We start from the raw sequence: 21,622 nt of genomic DNA, 5'->3' as shown, positions 1-21,622 counted from the left end.
TCTGTTGACTGTTAAAAAGCTCCATGAGTGGGCTTCCGGTTTGCGCACACGGCGCTTCCAGATGCACAGGAACAGTCCACTTCCTGCGGTCCATTTCTTTCCTTTTGGGAGGACCCTGAAAAGGGTCAAAAATCACCCTGGAGGGGCGATTACTAAGAGGAGGACTTTCCTGCGATCGCGGAAGGGTGGCAGCCCTCCGTTTGAATCTGGGACAATCTCCTTTGGCCTGAAGAAAAAACCAGACATAAAGATGGCTGATCACTAAGCCGCTCCCTGCCGAAAGCCAAAAGCACTACCCAGCACTAAGAAGCAATCTGGAGGACCTGGGTGAGCCTTTACCTTTCCTATTCCTTTAACCATCTTCCTGTGGGACTTTCCTGAAAATCTCCTTCCCCATTTTTTGAGAAAACGGTGAATATCTACTCTGGGAACAAATCTTAAAGCCTTAAAGCTTTAAAAGAAATTTAATTAATTCAGCAAAGAAATTAAGCAATTTCATCTGTATTATTAAAAAGCTCCTATTTTTTGCTGGGGATCCACTATCCTATCTTCTCTCTAAGCTGTGAATTAAGGAAAAAAATTGGACTAATGTTACAAAAGTTCTATATTAATTTGGGGGAAAAAACAAAGAAAAGAAAGTTTTTACATTGCATTTTATGTGTTATTGATGACATCTTGTGGCGAAACCTGGTACAGCAAGTAAATTTCTTTTTTCTGTTGTGAGAGCTGACTGAATAACAGAGCTGTCCTTGACATTATTCTTAAAGATAAGTGTGGGAACACCTGGCACTGAAAACAACTCTTTTGGAGGTGGATAATCCTTGATTCTTATTAAAATAGCCTCCATGGAAGACTTAGCTGCAAACAATAACAAAATGGATGAATATATCCCACCACGTGACTATAAATTGATACTGGACACGATTTTGGCAATGACAGAGCAAATTAAAGCCAAACTGCAAGAAAAATCTGACAACTCAAAGCCACCAAATCAAATTCTGACTTCAAATGAGGAAAAGATAACCCAAAACCAAATAGAAGAAGTGGAAACTAACACTAAAATAGGAGATTTCAAAGAACAACAAAAGCAACCTATAGAAAACCTTAAAGTCCAAACTTTAATGGCAACTACAAAACTTACACCTCAAAAAGCAACAGCACCTGAAGAAAGCAATACTAAGAGTGAAGACACTAAAGGCCTTCAAATACACTATATTGAGAATTCAACTAACCAAATGACAATCATAATACCAGCTACTACTTTCTTCCTAACCCAGATAGAATTGGAAGAACAAAAAGACTTGACTGATCTAATGACAACTATATTACATCAATCATCAAAAAGTGAACTATCGACTTCCGGTGGCGGCGCGGCGCCGAAGACAGCCTTCCCCGGCTGCCCGCGGCTCAGCTGTTTGTTTTTTCGCCCGAAACAGCGCCGATCAGCTGTTCGGGCGAAATTGAAGCCCCCTCCTCGGGAGAAGAGGAGGGGGTGAGGCCCCTGGTAGGGGTAGAGTTCTCCGGGGCCGCCTGAGCATGGAGCTTGGGCGGCTGAAGGATTGAACTCCCCCGAAGCCTGGGTTGCTCCCAGCTGGCCGGCGTCTCTGCTCTGAATTTTTTGGAGCAGAGCCAGGCGTCTGCGAACCATCCCTGCCTGAAGAAAGGACTATGATTTAAAGGAGCAGGCAGAGCGGTACAAGTGGCAAAGGTGAAGAGGATTATTTTACTATACTCTCTAGCTTGTTGGACTTTTTAAACTTTAAGTGAAAGTGCGTCATAATTGAGGACTAAAAGATGGCGGCGAAACCTCCCCCTAAAACTCTTCGGAGCGGTGGATCCTCGCTGGTGCAACAGTCATCACTACAGGCGTTGCACCCTTCTGAAGCGCTGACATCGAAGGACTTACGAGATGCTCTGGATAAACTTTTGGAATCAATCAATCAATCAATGAGTGATAAATTTGCACAGATGGAGGAGAAATTGGAGAAATTGGAGGAGAGAATGGAAGAGAGGATGGAACAGAAGCTCAGCGTGATGAAGGTAGACATTTTGTCTTCAGTGCATAAAGTGGCGGAATGTGTGGAAGAATTAGATGAAAAAATGGATGATTTGGCTCAAAGGAATGCTATATTAGAAGTAAAAGCACGGGAGAATGAAATTGCAAGAGACAAAGTGGAAAGGGAGGTAAGCCTAGCCCAATATTACCAGATGCAGTTTGCTGTCAGAATCAGAGGTTTAAAAGAGAACATTAAAGAAGATTTAAAGCAGCTGATCTCTGAGGCTCTTGAAGTGGTATTAAATCAGCCAGCATCTGAAATAAGAGCAGCTATGGATAAAGTGTTTCGGGTGAATTCATGGATTGCCAGACAGAGAAAGCTGCCTAGAGATGTGGTGGTTTATTTTGCAAAAAGAGAGATTAGAGATCAAGTTATACAAGCTGCCTATGATGCTAAAGTGGTGATTGCTGAACAAGAAGTCTTGGTTTTAAAAGAAATTCCTCCAAGGATTTTAAGGGGAAGGAAGGACTATACATTTCTCGTGCATGAGCTTAAGCAAAGAGATATAAGGTTCAGATGGGAGATTCCAGATGGGCTGATGGTGATGCATGAAGGTAAAAGGTATCGGCTGATTACTGTAAAGCAAGCGCGTGATTTCTACAATAATGTCTTAAAAGCTACCCCATTAACACTTCTGGAAGCTGGAAAGGGATCTGGAGAAGGAGAACATCAAGAGGATGAAACAGAGGAAAGTGGTGCTGGAGGAGATCAAGCTACAACTTCTTTGGATGATCCTAGAGAGCAAAGAGTAACGCGTGCTGCTTTAAAACGAGCAAAGAAAATAAAAGAACAAGATCAGCAAAAGTCTTCAGATTCTTCACAACGTACATATAGTCAAGCTGTGGGAGGAGCACGGCCTAAAGAAGTTAGTCCTATCAAAGCTGTGGTCCAAGAGCTTTTGGAGGATATGCATGGCAACTAAATTTTTAACCTGGAATGTTAATGGACTAAATTCACCGCAGAAGAGAAAGAAAGTTTTTCAATATTTAAAACAATTTAAGATAGATGTTATATGTTTGCAAGAAACGCATATTAGAGTTTTGGATCAAAAGCATTTATTGAACTCGAGACTGGGTACGCAATTTGTTGCCTCTGCAGAGAATAAGAAAAATGGAGTGGTTGTTTATGTTAAAAGTGCCTTAACAGCAGACTTAATTGAAGCAGATAAGCATGGAAGATATGTTATGATTGAGCTGTTGTTAGAAGGTAAAAAGACGCTTCTAGTTGGATTATATGCACCTAACCAACAACAAGCTGATTTTTTTAGCTTACTCCACACAAAGCTTACCCAGTTGGATTATAAATCTTTTATTTTTATGGGAGACTGGAATGGTGTTTTGGATGTACAGTTGGACAAGGCTGGAGCTTTTAAGCGCATTCCAAGTCATGCTAGACTGCCTAAATCTTTTTTTGAAATGAAGGATGACCTGGAATTGCGAGATATTTGGCGTGAGAGACACTTGCAGGAGAAGGATTATACTTTTTATTCTGACAGACACCAATCTTTTTCGAGGATTGATTTTATTTTGTTGACTAATGATTTTTTTTTGAGAACTAAAAAGGTGAAGATTTGTGCAAGAACTATTTCTGACCACAGTCCAGTTTGGTTGGAGATTGATAAGGAGAAAAGAGACAGGCGCTCGTGGCGCGTAAATGAGAATTTGTTTAGAAATCAGAGAAATGTGGAAGAATGCAAACAGCGGATGAAGGATTTTTTTGAGATTAATATGAATAAGGGTACCTCTATGGACATGGTTTGGGATGCTAGCAAGGCCTATATGAGAGGGGTGTTGATATATATGAATAATAGATATAGACGTGCAGTGGAAACTAGAAGGAAAGAACTGGAGAATGAAATAAAGGAAAAAGAAAAGGCTTTGATTTTGAACCCAGAGGATGTGAAGATCAAGGAGGCTATTAGACTGCTAAGAGGACAATTTGATAAATTAATGGCAGATCAAGTGGCAACCAATCTGCGGTTTGCTAGGCACAATACTTTTTGCAACGCTAATAAACCAGGCAGATGGTTAGCTTATAGACTGAGGAAAAAACAAAGGGCCTCTAATATAGATAAGATTGAGTATAAAGGAAGGGTTGTGTTTCAACAGAATCTTATTAAGGATGCTTTTGTGGATTTTTATTCGAAATTATATACTAAAGAGGAAATTAATGTAAAAGATATTGATATATACTTGGAGAATGCTAGCATCCCGGTTCTTACGCAAGTACAAAAAGAGGGGATTAATCAACTGATTACAGAAGAAGAAATTCTTATAGCAATTAAGGAGCTGAAGGTGGATAAAGCGCCAGGCACGGATGGCTTGACTGCGGCCTATTATAAAAATTTACAATATGAGATGATAAAGCCGTTAAAGGAACTGTTTCAGACAATTCAGAGGGGGGGAAAGGTGCCACCGTCTTGGAGAACAGCTTTTATCTCTTTGATTCCGAAGGAAGACCAGGATGCTACTCAAGTTAAAAACTACAGACCGATATCGCTTTTAAATACAGATTATAAGATATTTGCTAAGGTTTTGGCTAATAGACTGATGAGGGTTCTGCAACAGGTGATTCATGGGGATCAAACGGGGTTTATTAGTGGCAGGCAAATGAAAAATAATGTGAGACATATAGTTGATGTGTTAGAGTTTTTGGAGAGGCACAACCAGATCTCTGCAGCGCTAATTTTTTTAGATGCTGAAAAGGCCTTTGATCAATTGAATTGGCAATTTTTGTTGAAAGTTTTAGATAAAATGGATTTTGGGGAAAATTTTTTACAGCCGATTAGGGCATTATATCAAAAACAAACTGCCCGAATCATAGTTAACAATAGCCTGACAGTAGCATGTAATATTGAGAAGGGCACAAGGCAAGGGTGTCCGTTATCGCCCCTGTTATTTGTGTTAACATTAGAGATACTATTGGTTAAGATTCGGAACTCGGAAAAAATTAAAGGGATAAAAGTTGGAGATCAGGACTATAGATTGAGAGCATTTGCAGATGATCTGGTTGTTACAGTGACCCAGCCAGAGAACTCTGTTGTGGACCTGATGGAGATAATAACACAATATGGGAAGGTTTCTGGATTTAAAGTAAATACACAGAAAACTAAAATTTTGGCTAGAAATATGACAGTTTCACAGAAGGCTCTCTTAGAAGGATTAACTGGATTTGAGATTGTTAAAAGGGTTAAATATCTGGGGGTGATTTTGTCGCCCTCTAATACAAAGCTATATAAAAATAATTATGAAAAACTATGGGGGAAAATTCAAAAGGAATTGGAGAGTTGGCAAAAATTGCAATTGTCTTTGCTGGGACGGATTGCAGCAGTGAAAATGAATGTCCTGCCCAAATTTTTATTTTTGTTTCAAATGATACCGATTCTTAAGAAAGATTCTAATCTGGAGGAATGGCAGCGAGGTATCAATAAATTTATGTGGGCAGGGAAAAAGCCACGAGTTAAACTTAAGATTATGCAGGATACTCGTGAGAGAGGTGGCCTTAAATTGCCTAATCTTAAATTATATTATGAAGCTGCTGCATTAGTAGGAATAAGCGATTGGATTAATTTGACGCAATTGAGGTTATTAAATCTTGAGGGCCATGATTTGTTGTTTGGCTGGCATGCATATTTGTTGTATGATAAGAAGGTAGATACTGTGTTTAGGATGCATATTTTAAGACAGGCATTGCTGAGAGTTTGGAAGAAGTATAGACATAAGCTAAGCAGCAAGATACCATTGTGGGCAATTCCAAAACACGCAATAGAAAATATACATGCTGGTTTCAAACATGATGTGACTACGTACAAGGAAATTTTAAGCCTGGAAAGGAATGTTTGGTGTTTGAAATCATATAGCTTCTTGCGAGAAGAGAAGGTTGTTCAATCTTGGTTTCAATATATTCAATTACAGGCCAGGTGGAAAGAAGACCAGAAAAATGGATTTACAATGACTGATGGAAATTTGATAAAGCAGATTAGAAATCAGGGGTCAGCACATATTAAACGGATATATCTTGCATTGATAGAGATTGACTCGGAAACAGAGCTTGTTAAGGATTGTATGATAAAATGGGCCCAAAATATCCAGGAAGTTATTACAATGGACACGTGGGAAAAGATTTGGGTGAGGAACGTAAAATTTACTCAAGCTCAAAATTTAAGAGAGAACTTTTACAAAATGTTTTATAGATGGCATCTAGATCCTAAAAAGCTTGCAAGTATGTATCCGAATTATCAGCCTAAGTGTTGGAGGTGTGGTGATGAAGATGCAACGTATTTTCACATATGGTGGACATGTAAGAAGGTTAAGGCTTTTTGGATAAAAGTCTGGTGGAATATGCAGAAGATTTTTAAACAGAGGATAAAGTTTTGTCCGCAACTTTTTTTGTTGGGAATAATTGCAGACGCTACAGTTGTGGACACCAAGCTGATGTTGAACTTAATTACGGCGGCAAGACTTTTGATAGGCCAATATTGGAAGAAAGAGGAACTGCCGACCATAGAAGAGTGGACTTTAAAGGTTTCCGACCTGGCAGAGATGGCGAAGATTTCGGCTTATTTGAAAGATCATTCGCAAGAACGCTATATTAGGGAATGGAGAAAATGGATTGAGTTTATCCAGAACAAGTATAGGGTTAAGAAGTTTTATGTAGCATTCGAATAAGTCTTCTTTCGTTTTTTTTTCTGTTTTTTTTTCTAGTTTTTTATATATATTTAATATTGTTAAGGTGTGTCTTATCCTATATAAGCTAGAGAGTGATGGATTTTAGAATTTATAGTTGTTAGTATATGGTTGCTTATGGTTGTCTTTTTATATATATATACCTTGTATTTAGCTCTGGGAAGTCGGGCGGGGGGAGAGGGGGGTGGAGGGAGAGGGGGAGGGAGGTAGGGGGGAGGTAGGGGGGGAGTAGGGAGGGGGAAGGGGGGTTTCTTAAGGGAAAACTGTATTTTAAAACTTTTCAATAAAAAAAAAAAAGTGAACTATCAAAGCAAAACTACAATGGCTATAAAGGGGACATTTTCCTTGCAAAATTGACATTTGGATACGCTCCCTGGATTCAAATAATGGCTGTAGGAAGAAAGGAAGATACATTTGAGAATTTAAAGATGCCAAGTAGGAAGCCTGGTTGGCACAAAAGGAAGGCAAGGGTTAGATTTTAAAAAATGAACTTGTTTCTTTTCTGGGATTCCTAAAGATAGAGTATAAAAATACCTTTCAATGGATTAAGGGGAATCTCTAAAAATATAACTGATTCTATATTTAGCTTTTGATCTGTAAGGGAAAACAAAAGTAAGCTCTTAGAATATAATTTGAACTATATTATAGAAATTGGAATGAGATATCAAAAGATAGTATTTTAACAACTGATGTACAGTTAAGATGACTTATAGAAGATATTAGTAGTTACTTTTGAACTATATTATAGAACAGGGGTCTTCAAACTTGGTCCTTTTATGACGTGGACTTCAACTCCCAGAATTCCTCAGCCAGGCATACTGGCTGAGGAATTCTGGGAGTTGAAGTCCACAAGTCATAAAAGGGCCAAGTTTGAAGACCCCTGTTATAGAATCTAGAATTTTATATATAAAAGACAGTATTTTAATAATTGTTGAATGGTTAAGATAAAAAATATACTAATAATTGGTGATTTGTTAAGATGAAAACTAGACTTTAATGGTAAAACATAAGAATGTTTTGTAACGAACAATGTATGTTTTGTAGACAAAAGAATTATTCTTTATTGAAATAGGGAATTGTGGGTTACCCAAAAATTAAGCTTTCTTTTGTATACTATAGGCTATTCTAGAATATTTTATTGCAATTAGATAAAATTTAAAAACAGGATATTGATATGAATTAGTGAAAATATATTGAAAATTTTGTTAATTGACTAGGTACAACTAGAAGTGTATTAACTTGATTATTTTGACTACGTGATAACTAAGGGAATCAGAGAGGGAATCCCTGTTGATGTAATCTGAACAATTTACAACTTGTTATTTGTTATTTTGACTACCCAACCACCATATTGCTTCACAAATACATGTATATGTAAATATTAAAAAATCAATAAAACTTGGAATAGGAAAAAAAGCTCCATGAGTGCAATATGTATTCCATTGTAAATTGCTAGCTATTTTATAATGGAATATACAAATGTAACAAATAAGTAAGTTACTACTATACTAATACTGCTATAGTAATGAGAAAGAGAAAAATAAAGTAAAACTTACGATGAACCTGAATAAATATGACCGCTTCATCTTGACCCGCATCATTCTTGGCGACCACAGAGACATGATAAACTCCAGGATTTTCATAATGGTGTTGAAATGTTTCACCTATCAGTGTCAGGTTCATATAATTTGCCTTCACACCATCTCCAAAGTTCACTTGGTACTTGGTGTTTAAAGTATCACCCTATATGAAAACCATGAATAAGGAGAAGTAAATGGGCACATCACAAAAATGGAAGAGGGAAGCAATCAAAAACTATGTATCAGGCTACTGACACTGGCAGCTCTGAAGCTTAGCTATAACCTTCCACTGAACTGATTGTGGTCTCTGTTACATCAGAAACAGAATTTCTGTTAATTGACCACTTTTTCCTCTGTTTGTGTACACTATTTTTTTCCCCTTTTTTGTTGTTAGAGTTGAATGTATGCTTTGGGGTTTTTTTCATTTTGTTTGTTTTATTGTTTTGTATTTTACTCTCTGATGAAACAACGAACGAACGAATGAATGAATGAAACAGAATTTTCACAAAGCTCTATTAAAAATCTTTTAAAATCCATGATACCTCAGAAAATTTTATTTGTGATGCTATTCTTGTCTTTGGAGGATTAACCTACTCTTTTTGTTTGCATGATGAGAACTGATCAATTTAAGATAAGAAACCCAGAATTTACCCAGGTTACTTTGAGTTTATATATGTATCATATTTGTATGGCTACTCATCTCACAAAAACATGAGTCTGGGTGGTGTTATATAAATTTTATCAAGAATGGTGCATATATTTTTTAAAAATCAATGCTTAGACCATTTAAATTCAATAATACACTCTTATTATTAAAGATAAATCTTCCCCTGATACCTCTCAGCCAGGCCTCCAACACCCCGACACCTGTCGTGCTGCTGCTGCTTGAGTACTTCTGCAGCTACTTATGGCTCCCAGCACGACACCGTGTGGCTCATTGCACTGCTGCCATTGCTCGCAAGCGGTGGCAGCAGTGCGACTAGCGTGCCAAGCCACAGTGTCCTGTTGTGAGCAGCAGCAGTGGCGCGATCAGTGTAATGTACCATATGGCCACCTGCCATGAGCGGCGGCAGTGACGTGATCGGCGCAATGAGCCATGTGGCCTCCTGCTGCAAGCGGCAGCAGCAGCGTGAGTGGCGTGACGAGCGAGACAGTGTCCTGGTGTGAGTGGCGGCAGCGGTGCGATGTACAATGTGGCATGCAGCCGCAGAAGAATTCAGGCAGCAGTGTGACAGGTGTCAGGGCATGGGAGGCCTGGCTGCAGCAATACTAAGGTAAGTGGTGTGGGGGCATGTGGGGCAGTTCTACCCCCACCCAAGCTTGATTTTTACATGTGCACCTCACCCCAAAACTAGGGTTTCATTTTGGGGTGGGGCTTATAATAGGTACCAGCATAAATTTCAAGCTAGGGTTTTATTTTCAGGGAAACACGATAGTTTGCATCAGGTTGTATCCATTCTTTCTGGTGCAATTCATGCCCCATCAAGTACTACCATGTTTCCCAAGAGATTTCACCCTTTGTACCAAGCCTGACAGTGATTTTGGCATTGGCTAAGGAAGAAATTGGCTTTAACACCTATATCAACTCAATCTGCTGACTGATATTGATTTGATTACACAATGTTTGCAAAGGTTTTTGGCTAGAGCGTGTGCTACACAAAGTGCCAAACATTGAACAATTTGAAGAATCCAATCTGGGTTGGTCACCGGAACCAGAGACTTACTCTTCCAAGTTTTAGGACTCCTGCTGGAACCCATCCTAAGGGAAATTCTCTCTGGCAAAGTATGTGCTTTGGGCTATAGTGTGTGTGGTATTTATATGATGCCTGGTTGTGTATAGCTTTTTAGTTGTTGATGGGATATTGATGGCTGGCTATTAAGTCGTTGGCTGTTGTTTCCTTGTGCTGTCTCCTAAGTACTTGATAAGCTGGTGGCAAACCAGCACTCCTGTTGACTGATGAGAAGCTTCTTTCCCAGGCTTCAATCACTTCCCAGGCTGTTTTGGGGCTTGCTCATCCAACAAACTTAGTAGCTGCAAAATTGAATGTATGTCCTTGTTCATTGTAATGTGAAGCTACCAATGAGTTTGGTCTCCTCGTCTGACCGCTGGCTTATGTGTTCTTGTAATCTGGTGGTTAGCTTTCTCCCTGTCTGTCCTACATAGTCACAGGGGCAATCCATGCAGGGGATTCAGTAGTTTACATTAGAAGTATCTCCCACTTCCATGTGATCTTTTTAATGCATAAATTGTCCTCATAAGGGAGCCTCTGGGCGGTGTGCAATGCCCACTTGCAGATCTTGGAAGATTCATTCTATTGTTTCCAAAATGTTTTTGATGTATGGCAGGGTGTACCATGTAGTTGGTCCTTTACCTTGTTTCTTCCTTTCTCTCCCCACCATGTTGTGAAGACATCTTGTAACAAATCACTGTGGGTACACATTCTCCCTGAATTGTTCATGTAGGTATCTGCTCTTCAGCTGTTTAGCTTGCTAGGTACTATAATAATAATAATAAGTTGGAAGGGACCTTAAAGGTCATCTAGTCCAACCCCCTGCTCAGGCAGAAAACTCTATACCATTTCAGACAAGTGGCTGGCCAGTCTCTTCTTAAAAACTTCCAGTGTTGGAGCATTCACCACTTCTGGAGGAAGGTTGTTCTACTGGTTAATTGTTCTGTCAGGAAGTTTCTCCTTAGTTCTAGGTTGCTTCTCTCCTTGACTAGTTTCCATCCGTTGCTTCTTGTCCTGCTTTCAGATGCTTTGGAGAATAGCTTGACTCCCTCTTCTTTGTGGCAGCCCCTGAGATATTGGAACACTGCTATCATGTCACCCCTCACCCTTCTCTTCATTAAACTACACATACCCAATTCCAGCAACCGTTCCCTATATGTTTTAGCCTCCAGTCCTCCAATCATCTTTGTTGCTCTTCTCTGTAATCTTTCTAGAGTCTCGACATCTTTTTTACATCGTGGTGACCAAAACTGGATGCAGTATTCCAGGTGTGGCCTTACCAAGGCATTGTAAAGTGGTATTAGTACTTCACACAATCTTAATTCTATCCCTCTGTTAATGCAGCCTAGCACTGTGTTGGCCTTTTTGGCAGCTGCAGCACACTACTGGCTCATATTTAAGTGATTGTCCACTAGGACTCCGAGATCTCTCTCACAGTTGCTACTATTGAGCAACGTACCACCTATACTATACCTGTGCATTTGATTTTTCCTGCCTAAATGTAGAACCTTACTTTTTTCACAATTGAATTTCATTTTGTTAGATAGTGCCCAGTGTTCGAGTCTGTCCAGATCCTCCTGTATCTTAAGCCTATCTTTTGGAGTATTGGCTATTCCTGCCAGCTTGGTGTCGTCCACAAATTTGATGAGTTCCCCATCTATCCCCTCATCCAAATCGTTAATGAAGATGTTGAAGAGCACTGGGCCCAGAACAGAGCCCTGGGGCACCCCACTACACACTTCCTTCTACTACAGTGGGTTCTCACCCTGCCTTATAGTTGAATTGAACAATTTCTTGGGGCATGCGTTTTTCCACAAGATCTGCATGTAAACCTACTACCAGTCACTTCTACTAGAAGCTTGCTATCCATTCATTTAGCCAAAGACTTGCAGGTCTGCTTTTGAAGGCATCACAAATCTGCATATCAAACAGTGGTGGGATTCAAATATGTGAACAACCAGTTCTCTGTGTGGAAACCGCTTCTGGAAGTCCATTCTGGGCCTGGTCAACAAAAAATTAGCTACAAGTTATGCCAAAGTGGTGTGAACTGGCTAAATCCCACCACTGATATCAAAGCTACTTCTGCTCTGGCTATATCTACTACTTTATTTAAGATGAAGTAACACTATCAACAATCTCTATATGTGCATGCACTGCACACAGTCCGGTCCTTTACAAGCAACTCCAAATTCACCATAACAAATCAACAGTCTCCAATACTCCTTAAGTTCTGGAAAAATACATATGTATCTCACAAACAATACTTTTGCAAACATTTTATTATTATTTGCGGTTTTTCCTTAACTGCCTCTGTGTAAGCTGAAACTTACTGTGAAACTCCCATGCCTCTTTGCCAGCAAAACGGGGGGGGGGGGAGGACACTGAAGTCATTCTGCTTTTCACTTGGACCTGCTGGCAGTCAAAATACCACTGAAATGCTTGAAGCCATTCACACCAATTCTGCAGTGTTCCCCATTATTGCCAGGCTGCCAACGACTAGACATGAGGGCAGTTAGGGTTCCCTACTATCCTTGCCTCAATTTGAAATCTGGGGCCCACATCAAGTAGTATATGAAAAACAGCAACACCACACAAAATAGATGCAAACAATAACATAGATTAGGCGTTGGAGACAGGTCTCACAGGCATCTCTAAACTAAGGTAAAGGTAAAGGTTGCCCCGCACATGCGTGCTAGTTGTTTCCGACTCTAGGGGCCGGTGCTCATCTCTGTTTCAAAGCCGAAGAGCCAGCGCTTGTCCGAGGACGTCTCCATGGTCATGTGGCCGGCATGATTAGACGCCAAAGGCGCACGGAACGCTGTTACCTTCCCACCGTAGTGGTCCCTATTTTTCTACTTGCATTTTTATGTGCTTTCGAACTGCTAGGTTGGCAGAAGCTGGGATGAGTAACAGGCACTCACTGTTACGCGGCACTCGGGATTCGACCCTCCAAACTACCGACCTTCTGATCGACAAGCTCAGCGTCCTAACCCACTGAGCCACCACGTCCCTTAAAGTCATAATACTTTATGCCACAATAACTTTAGCCTGGAAGTTCTTATCAACTTTCAGATATAGATGCAGTGGCATATTTCCCATGATGTTCCATGTAAGATTTACTCTTGCTTTCTGGGAAAAGGAAATGATTAAAATCCTCTCCACTAATAATTAATTTAAATTTAGACACTAACTGTTCTGCGGTTTGGCCATTTCCTGCTAGAGGAAGTTTCTTGATTACTGACACTACCTTCAGTTATTTTTCAATTTCTTTATTCCTAGGAAAGGAAGAAAGCCCTCAGTGACTCACATACTACCTCCAGCTGCCAAGCCAACCACTTTATCTTCATACTAATATACAGCACTGTCAGGCTAGACTGCCAGATAGTAACAGACTATAACATAGCTCCCATCTCCCTCTTTTATCAGTGGGAAAAAAGGAGGGGTGTCTCTTATAGGAACTTTAGGAAATAAACTGTGAAGTAAGAGAAGGAGATTAATAAAGCTTTTATCTCCAAATAAAGAGAATAAGTCAGCAGAGAAAGAGAAAGGAAAACAAAATACATTGTAAGGCAAATTCTAGTGCAACCGTGTTTTCAGGTTAAAAGGACAATTACATTTTCCCTGACTTCCACAGATGAGAAATTCCAGCAATACCTGATTTTGTTTGACAACAAAGGTGACATATTCTCCTGGCTTAATGGCTAGATTTTCCCCTTTAATGCTGATCTGCAATCCTTTGGGAGCAGTTAGAGGACAGACGTGCTGAGAAGAATTTTTCTGTAAATCCACACCTCCTTTACATATATTAGATATAACTTTACGGTATCTGTAGGAAGAAGTAAATGGAGAGCATATCTGAGGGAGGAACACAACTGATCAACAGATACAGAAAAAGATATACTCATGCCCTAGAACAAAGTCTTAAATTTGGATTTAACCCTCTATATTCACATAACATACTTAGAACAAAAGCAGAGGCAGCATGGCATCAGAAAAAAATGTGCAAAATTCCAGATGAATGCAATCCAGAGAAAAATCTACATAAATGGATAAGTAAAAATTATATAATTGATGAGAAGCTAAAAAGAGAAAGAACTGAGAACTTGAAAGAACAGCAGCAAATTATAAAGCAACGTATGGAGATATTGGAAACAAGGATAGAAAGCATGGGAAGATGCGTGTGAATGCTGTTGGTATGTGCTATTTCCTTTCCTCTTTATTTTCTCATGCCTTTCATTCCTTTAGCCTGTTATTAAACACTCCTTTTTTACCCCAAAAGGAAATGACAGGATGAACGTGTAAAGTTACATATTTTCTCTGTACCTGTACTGCAGTCCTGTCAATGCTCTCCTAGTGCAGTGACTTAAGGTATGTAAAAAGTAGACAGAAACCTTACATTTCTCAAAGTGGCAATCCTTAACTTGCTTAATATGATTTTGTGCTGCTAGATACACCAGAAAGAAAAAGTAGCTGCATCCCTACTGAAAACGTTAGCTATCTTTCAGAAAAGCAGCTTCAGTGACACCAACTTGGTGGCTAACAGAAATCCCCAGAGGTAATGTTGTCTCTAAATATTAAGGAGCATTCATCAAGGCAAAATGTTATGCAGAAACTTTCCACATCTTTTTTTTCCCAAAAACCAAAATACTTTATCAGGAATAATTAAGTTTTTGTCTCTATCACATTAGCAACTTGTAAAGAGGCTGATACAAGGCTGAGAGGAAAACAGAGAGCTATTTTCCAAGCATATTTATTATTTATTATTCACTTACTTACCCTGTACTACTTTTATAGGACTGACCCGTGATGCAATCTTCAGGGGGGGCTTTAGGATTAAACCAAAAGTCAGCAAAGCACATGCTGAGCTCCGATTTTGACAGTGAAAGTTCAAATCCATAATCACTACGGAATAATAACAACAACAAAAACAACAAATCGGTTTTTATTGTACACATAACTGTATGCAATTATAGCAGAAGCAGTTTGTATCCTTTTGGGATGGTATATTTTACCAGACATCTTTTGGGTTCTATAGCTCTTGTCATATTGGCCAACAAACTAACTTTCTAGGAGTGTCTTTATTTTGAGTTCAGAGGTACTCATTAGCCCTCTAGTTTAGCAGCAATAAGTTTCCATTACAAAAAACCAGGTTTATTCTCTTTGCATGAGAAACGATGAATAAGTGTGCAATCCTTTAGTCAATTTTATTTACAAAGGAACACAACCTCTCTGGGAGGTTAGAACATTCCACAAGATCAGAAAGCATATGGGCAACTGGAAGGGGAAAGGGTCTTAATTTCCACCCTTCCTTCTTTTGTTATGGACTGCTGTGATATCCAGCTTAGATTCAAAGGAAGAAAAGAAGGTCTAACATAGACAGAAAATCCCTCTTGAAACAAAGTTCCTCAGGCTGTCTCCGAAGAGCAGACTCAAAGGGAGCAGATGGTTCTGGCAACCAGCCTTGGTGGCCACCGGTAATAAATCTGCTACCAGCAGCTGTGCTGGCAGACACACAGTTCCCTCACGGTCCACAAGTCTATTTCAGACAAGGCAGCGTTTTATTACAAAAGCATGGACGTGATTCAAGCGATATGGGATCTTTTTCTCTACAAACTGGCCACCTTTAAAACTGAAAACATGTTTAACTGAATAGGATTTTTTTCAGTTTATTGTATTAAATCTACTAAAATGTAACATGCAGGATGTGAAGAAGTAAAGAATGCTGTATTGCTGAAATAGAAAATAACACATGCATACAGTATACTCTGCCCAGAGTTGTTGTGATACAAGATGGGCAGCAGATAAATTTAATAAACAAACAAACAAGCAAACTCCCAAGATAATTCCATCCGTATTGCTTAAGCACAATTCAAAATGACAGATCTGATACTTTACAAACAAACACACACAAAGTGCAATCCCTGGGCAATCCACTTCCCACTTTTTTAAACCTTTAAAAGCTAAAAATTTAGCTGATATAATAGATTTGGAGTAAATAATCCCATATATTCATGCAGATTAATTATCTCCAAATCTGTTTTCTAGTTTTGTCACCTTTAAGAAGTGAGTAGGGCAAGTCGCCAAGTTGTCATTTTCAATAATGACTTCACAATGATATTCATCTGAAAAACATTCTCCTGACTCAACCAGGACATTTGTTGGTGCAACAAAATAGTGTTTATGGATAAAAATTTTCATTGTTATTCTACTGAAGGTTTTTTTTAAGTCTTTAAGATATATTTGTGAATCGTCATACAGATTGTTTTTCGACCGAGTGATGGTCCATGAAGTGTCACAAAATAAATGAAATGTTTTCTTTTTTGCAGAGATAACTGTTCTCTTCCAAACAAATAAAAAACAGAATTTCTATTAATAAAGGCAGTTTCAACTTACTTAGCAACTGTTTGAAATTGTGATAGACCCCCCCACCCCCCAAAAGAGACTTGCGACCCAGATTTGAAGTTCTGATGTCAGCTCTCCCCTGCAGTCATGTGACTGCATTTTAGGCCCTCAGCAACCGGCCTACATTTACACCTCGTTGCCACACCCAGTGGCCATAATTTAGGATGTTTTTGCTAGAAACTGGCATCTACTTCTGGTTTCTGGCAAAACCTGGCCTATACTCAACAAGTGATTCGCTTAACAACTGCCACAATAATGGTAATAAAATGGGAATGTCCTGTTGTAACCACTTTATGACCATCATGATTTATGACCGTAATTGTCAGGCTCAATTATAGTCATAAATCAAGGACCACCTGTATGGATTTTCAGTATGTCTATACATAACATTAACAACTCAGCCACCTGAAGAAACAGGAAGAGAGAAAAACTTACCATAAGAAATCAGAAGAACTACATTCACAAATTTTGGAAGAAAGTGCTGACATAAAGTTTTTCCCTTTAATACACCATGATGAATTCTTCCTCCTTCGAAAGGTTCTCTGCTGGCCCATTATGCAACTGTCACCCTGAATATTAAAGGTTAGTTCTCATAGCTGCTAGATAACGGTATTTATTTATTTGTATCCCATCTTTATTATTTTTACCAATAACTCAAAGCAGCAAACATATCCAACACACTTCCCTCCTCCTATCTTCCTTACAACAACAACCCTGTGAGGTGGGTGCACTGGCCTGAGAGCACAGTCTCCAGCTTTCTAGCCTGGTGCCTTATCCCTTAGACCAAATTGCTCTTCTTATGTTGAATCTTACACTTTGCATTTGTAGTTTAAGGACTTACATTATTGGACTAATTTTCAGAACCCAGTAGGAATTGTCAACTGAATCTTAGGAATAAGATCTAACTAGTGTTTCACATTGCAGACTGCATGAGCTTATCTTTCTCAACACAATTTAACTTCTTCCTTTTTTCCATTTCTTGTATTGGTTATAAACACACAATGTCTATTTTTGAGCAAGCTTAACAGCACATCCTAATATTTAGTATAGGAAATAGAGCAATATTTATAGGCACATGTGCGTGAAGCAAATTAAATGCTAAAACAAAATGACTGATCTCACAGAACAGAAGACAACAAGCTCAGTTCTTGGGCTGTGCAACTTCCATTGAGAAACTTTCTTGTCTAAATCTATACAGAGCTATTTCCAGTGTAAGCAATACTGAAGTCAACTCGATAGAGGGCATCTTTCCTCACTTTTAATTAATTTGATTGTACTCAGCAAGTTGTGTGCCTATTGCTCAAATCACACCTCTATTTCTTTGCCTGCTATGTCAAAAAGAAATTCTCCCTAAATTTTGTATCTTAAAAATATCTTGATTCATTAATCTTAACTGGTCTGACATCAATTACAGGCAATTAAAAGATGGACTGTTGAAACCTGAGTTTATTCATACTCAGTCCATAATAAATACTTTATCTCCAGATCAACCAAATAAATCTTAGCCAGTCCAGCCTACAACATGTTTAATGTGCATCATGTTGGTTGCATTTAATAAAATACTGAAGCATAGTTATCCAGCTAAAAGTTGAATCAAGGAGCACACACTGCCGTATTTGTAAATATTTGAGCTAGAAAACAGCGTTTTTTGTAGAATTTAAGGAGCAATATACTACTCTGAAATTGTTTTTGCATACTTTTCACATTATTCATTTTGCAATGTCATTAATGATTAAAAAATCATACCCCTAATTGTTTTGATTTTATGTTCACTTAACTGGAAAATTGCACTCTACATTGTATTGTGAACTATTTTCCTCCACCTCTCGCCCCCCCCCCCGCTTATTTGCTTTGCATCAAAATGCTGTCTGATAGTTCATGCCATATTACCTTTCATAAATAAATGTGAGCTTTAAATTCAAATTGGAAGCTATGTCTTTAATATACAGTCATGGCCGAAATTGTTGGCACCCCAGAAAATTTTCCAGAAAATCAAGTATTTCTCACAGAAAAGTATTGCAGGAACACATGTTTTGCTATACACAGGTTTATTCCCTTTGTGTGTATTGGAACACAACAAAAAAGGGAGGAAAAAAAGCAAATTGGACATAATGTCAAACAAAACTCCAAAAACGGGCTGGACAAAATTATTGGCACCCTTAACTTAATATTTGGTTGCATACCCTTTCGAAAAAATAACTGAAATCAGTCGCTTCCTATAACCATCAATAAGCTTCTTACACCTCTCACCCAGAATTTTGGACCACTCTTCCTTTGCAAACTGCTCCAGGTCTCTCTTATTGGAAGGGCGCCTTTTCCCAACAGCAATTTTAAGATCTCTCCACAGGTGTTCAATGGGATTCAGATCTGGACTCATTGCTGGCCACTTCAGAACTCTCCAGCGCTTTCTTGCCATCCATTTCTGGGTGCTTTTTGACGTATGTTTGGGGTCATTGTCCTGCTGGAAGACCCAAGATCTCGGACGCAAACCCAGCTTTCTGACACTGGGCTCTACAGTGTGACCCAAAATCCTTTGGTAATCCTCAGATTTCATGATGCCTTGCACACATTCAAGGCACCCAGTGCCAGAGGCAGCAAAACAACCCCAAAACATCATTGAACCTCCACCATATTTCACTGTAGGTACTGTGTTCTTTTCTTTGTAGGCCTCATTTTGTTTTCGGTAAACAGTAGAATGATGTGCTTTACCAAAAAGCTCTATCTTGGTCTCATCTGTCCACAAGACGTTTTCCCAGAAGGATTTTGGCTTACTCAAATACATTTTGGCAAACTCTAATCTTGCTTTTTTATGTCTCTGTGTCAGCAGTGGGGTCCTCCTGGGTCTCCTGCCATAGCGTTTCATTTCATTTAAATGTCGACGGATAGTTCGCGCTGACACTGATGCTCCCTGAGCCTGCAGGACAGCTTGCATTCCTTTGGAACTTGTTTGGGGCTGCTTATCCACCATCCGGACTATCCTGCATTAAAACCTTTCATCAATTTTTCTCTTCTGTCCACGAACAGGGAGATTCACTACAGTGCCATGGGTTGCAAACTTCTTGATAATGTTGTGCACTGTGGACAAAGGCAAATCTAGATCTCTGGAGATGGACTTGTAACCTTGAGATTGTTGATATTTGTCCACAATTTTGGTTCTCAAAATCCTCAGACAGTTCTCTTCTCCTCTTTCTGTTGTCCATGCTTCATGTGGCACACACAGACACACAATGCAAGACTAAGTGAACTTCTCTCCATTTTATCTGCTTTCAGGTGTGATTTTTATATTGCCCACACCTTTTACTTGCCCCAGGTGAGTTTAAAGGAGCATCACATGGTTGAAACAATCTTATTTATCCACAATTTTGAAAGGGTGCCAATAATTTTGTCCAGCCCATTTTTGGAGTTTTGTTTGACATTATGTCCAATTTGCTTTTTTTCCTCCCTTTTTTTGTTGTGTTCCAATACACACAAAGGGAATAAACCTGTGTATAGCAAAACCTGTGTTTCTGCAATACTTTTCTGTGAGAAATACTTGATTTTCTGGAAAAAATTCTGGGGTGCCAACAATTTCGGCCATGACTGTATATAACTTTTGCTTTTAATTAATCAAAGGTTATTTTTGATGGCTTCTATGGGTATGAATTTCCTGGAATAAACAGAACATACAGGTAATCCTCAACTTACAACCACAACTGAGCCCAAACTTTCTGCTGCTAAATGAGACAGTTGTTAAGTGAGTTTTGCCCCATTTACGACCTTTCTTGGTGCACTTGTTAATTGAATCGCTGCAGTTGATAAGTTAATAACCTGGTTGTTAAGTGAACCTGTCATCCCCATTGTCTTTGCTTGTCAGAAGGTCACAAAAAGGGACCACATGACCCCAGGACACTACAACGGTTACAAATATGAACCAACTGTCACGCATCTGAATTTTGATCACGTGACTATGGGGATGCTGCAAAGGTCGTAACTATGAAAAACGGTCATAAGTCAAATTTTTCAGTGCTGTTGTAACTTTGAACGGTCACTCAACGAACTGTTGTAAGTTGAGGACTACCTGTAATCCTAGAAATCGAGCTATTCTCTCACAGCAGTCTGTTTCATGTGTAATTGGTAAGCCATGGGTATAGTACAATCCTATGGCTGGCTATTTAGAAATCAAGCTACGTTCAGTGGAACAAAAGTTGAGACTGTATCACACACATAAAGTTACGCGACCTGCATACATACTCCCCCTTGTTTCTCTCTGTCTCGTTTATGATGGAATGAAACCATGCTATAAATTTCCAGATCATTTGAATAAGAAAAACTGAGGTTTTTTACAAATCACATTTCATTTAGAATTTAGATATTAACTCAAAATTAAGTTTTAGTTTGATGTGCTGGTTTGCTAACCAGTTCAGTTAGACAAATTATAGTTCTCTTTAAATGAACCATAGCCTTATTGCAGTTAGTACATATAATGCCAAACATGTTTTAGTATTACACAAACAAATGTCACCAAATATGAGAGTTATTTCTTTCTACGTAGTTGCACCTGCACATTTGTCAGGTCCCATGATTCATAGTCTTCATCGGTGCATTCGCGGGAAAAAGATGGACGGAAATCTACCTTCACTAGCTCCCAGTCTGACTGATAGCTGATGTGACCAAACACCCTAAAGAGGAAAAAAAATCCGAATGAGATCCCAACTAAAAGACTGGGAGTGAAAAACAATAATATAACAATAAGGAATACCTTCCACTATGGATGGCTGTGGTAGATATAGGTAGTTCTCACTACTGAACGCAGTTGGGACCAACAACTCCATCACTAGGGGGTGTGGTTGTAAGGTGAGCCGTGTTGGCTTACAATGTCAGTTCCGCCTGCAGTCATAATGTCATATAACTGTGACTTCCTACCAGTTTCCCCATTGACTTTGCTTTGTTGGAAGCATAAGCATATTTATGGAGGTCATAAATAGCAATCACGTGACCACAGGATGTTGCCCCCATTGTAAATGTCTGCTGGTTGCCACGCACCCAAATGGTGATCACATGACTACAGAAAGCCGCTACTTCAAGGACCACTTATAAATCTCCTTTTCCAGTGCTGACGTAACTATTCTGAGGCAGCCTTCGCAAGCAATGAGAAACCGCTTACTTGCAAGTCAAATAAACCCCTTTTG

At 39.2% G+C, this 21,622-nt stretch overlaps 2 protein-coding genes across 2 annotated transcripts in view; both read right to left on the bottom strand.

Annotated features, from left to right (window-relative positions):
• KIAA0232 overlaps window positions 1-21,622 on the bottom strand; it is a 237,712-nt gene that overhangs the window by 31,433 nt on the left and 184,657 nt on the right. The gene's annotated exons all lie outside the window — the stretch shown is intronic.
• Window positions 1-21,622, bottom strand: part of SORCS2 (sortilin related VPS10 domain containing receptor 2) — a gene marked incomplete at its 5' end in the record, with an annotated part of 122,366 nt that overhangs the window by 22,389 nt on the left and 78,355 nt on the right. The window contains 5 exons of the mRNA XM_081325247.1: window positions 8,299-8,485; window positions 13,707-13,878; window positions 14,829-14,954; window positions 16,890-17,023; window positions 20,992-21,112. Coding sequence (XP_081181373.1) covers window positions 8,299-8,485; window positions 13,707-13,878; window positions 14,829-14,954; window positions 16,890-17,023; window positions 20,992-21,112 — 740 coding nt within the window. The remainder of the gene's footprint in view (window positions 1-8,298; window positions 8,486-13,706; window positions 13,879-14,828; window positions 14,955-16,889; window positions 17,024-20,991; window positions 21,113-21,622) is intronic.

Source organism: Vipera berus, assembly GCF_964194415.1.
Source record: "Vipera berus genome assembly, chromosome: 3".
Taxonomy (NCBI): domain Eukaryota; kingdom Metazoa; phylum Chordata; class Lepidosauria; order Squamata; family Viperidae; genus Vipera; species Vipera berus.
The sequence above is the reverse complement of the archived record's forward strand: the minus strand, read 5'-3'. Positions and strand labels throughout refer to the sequence as shown.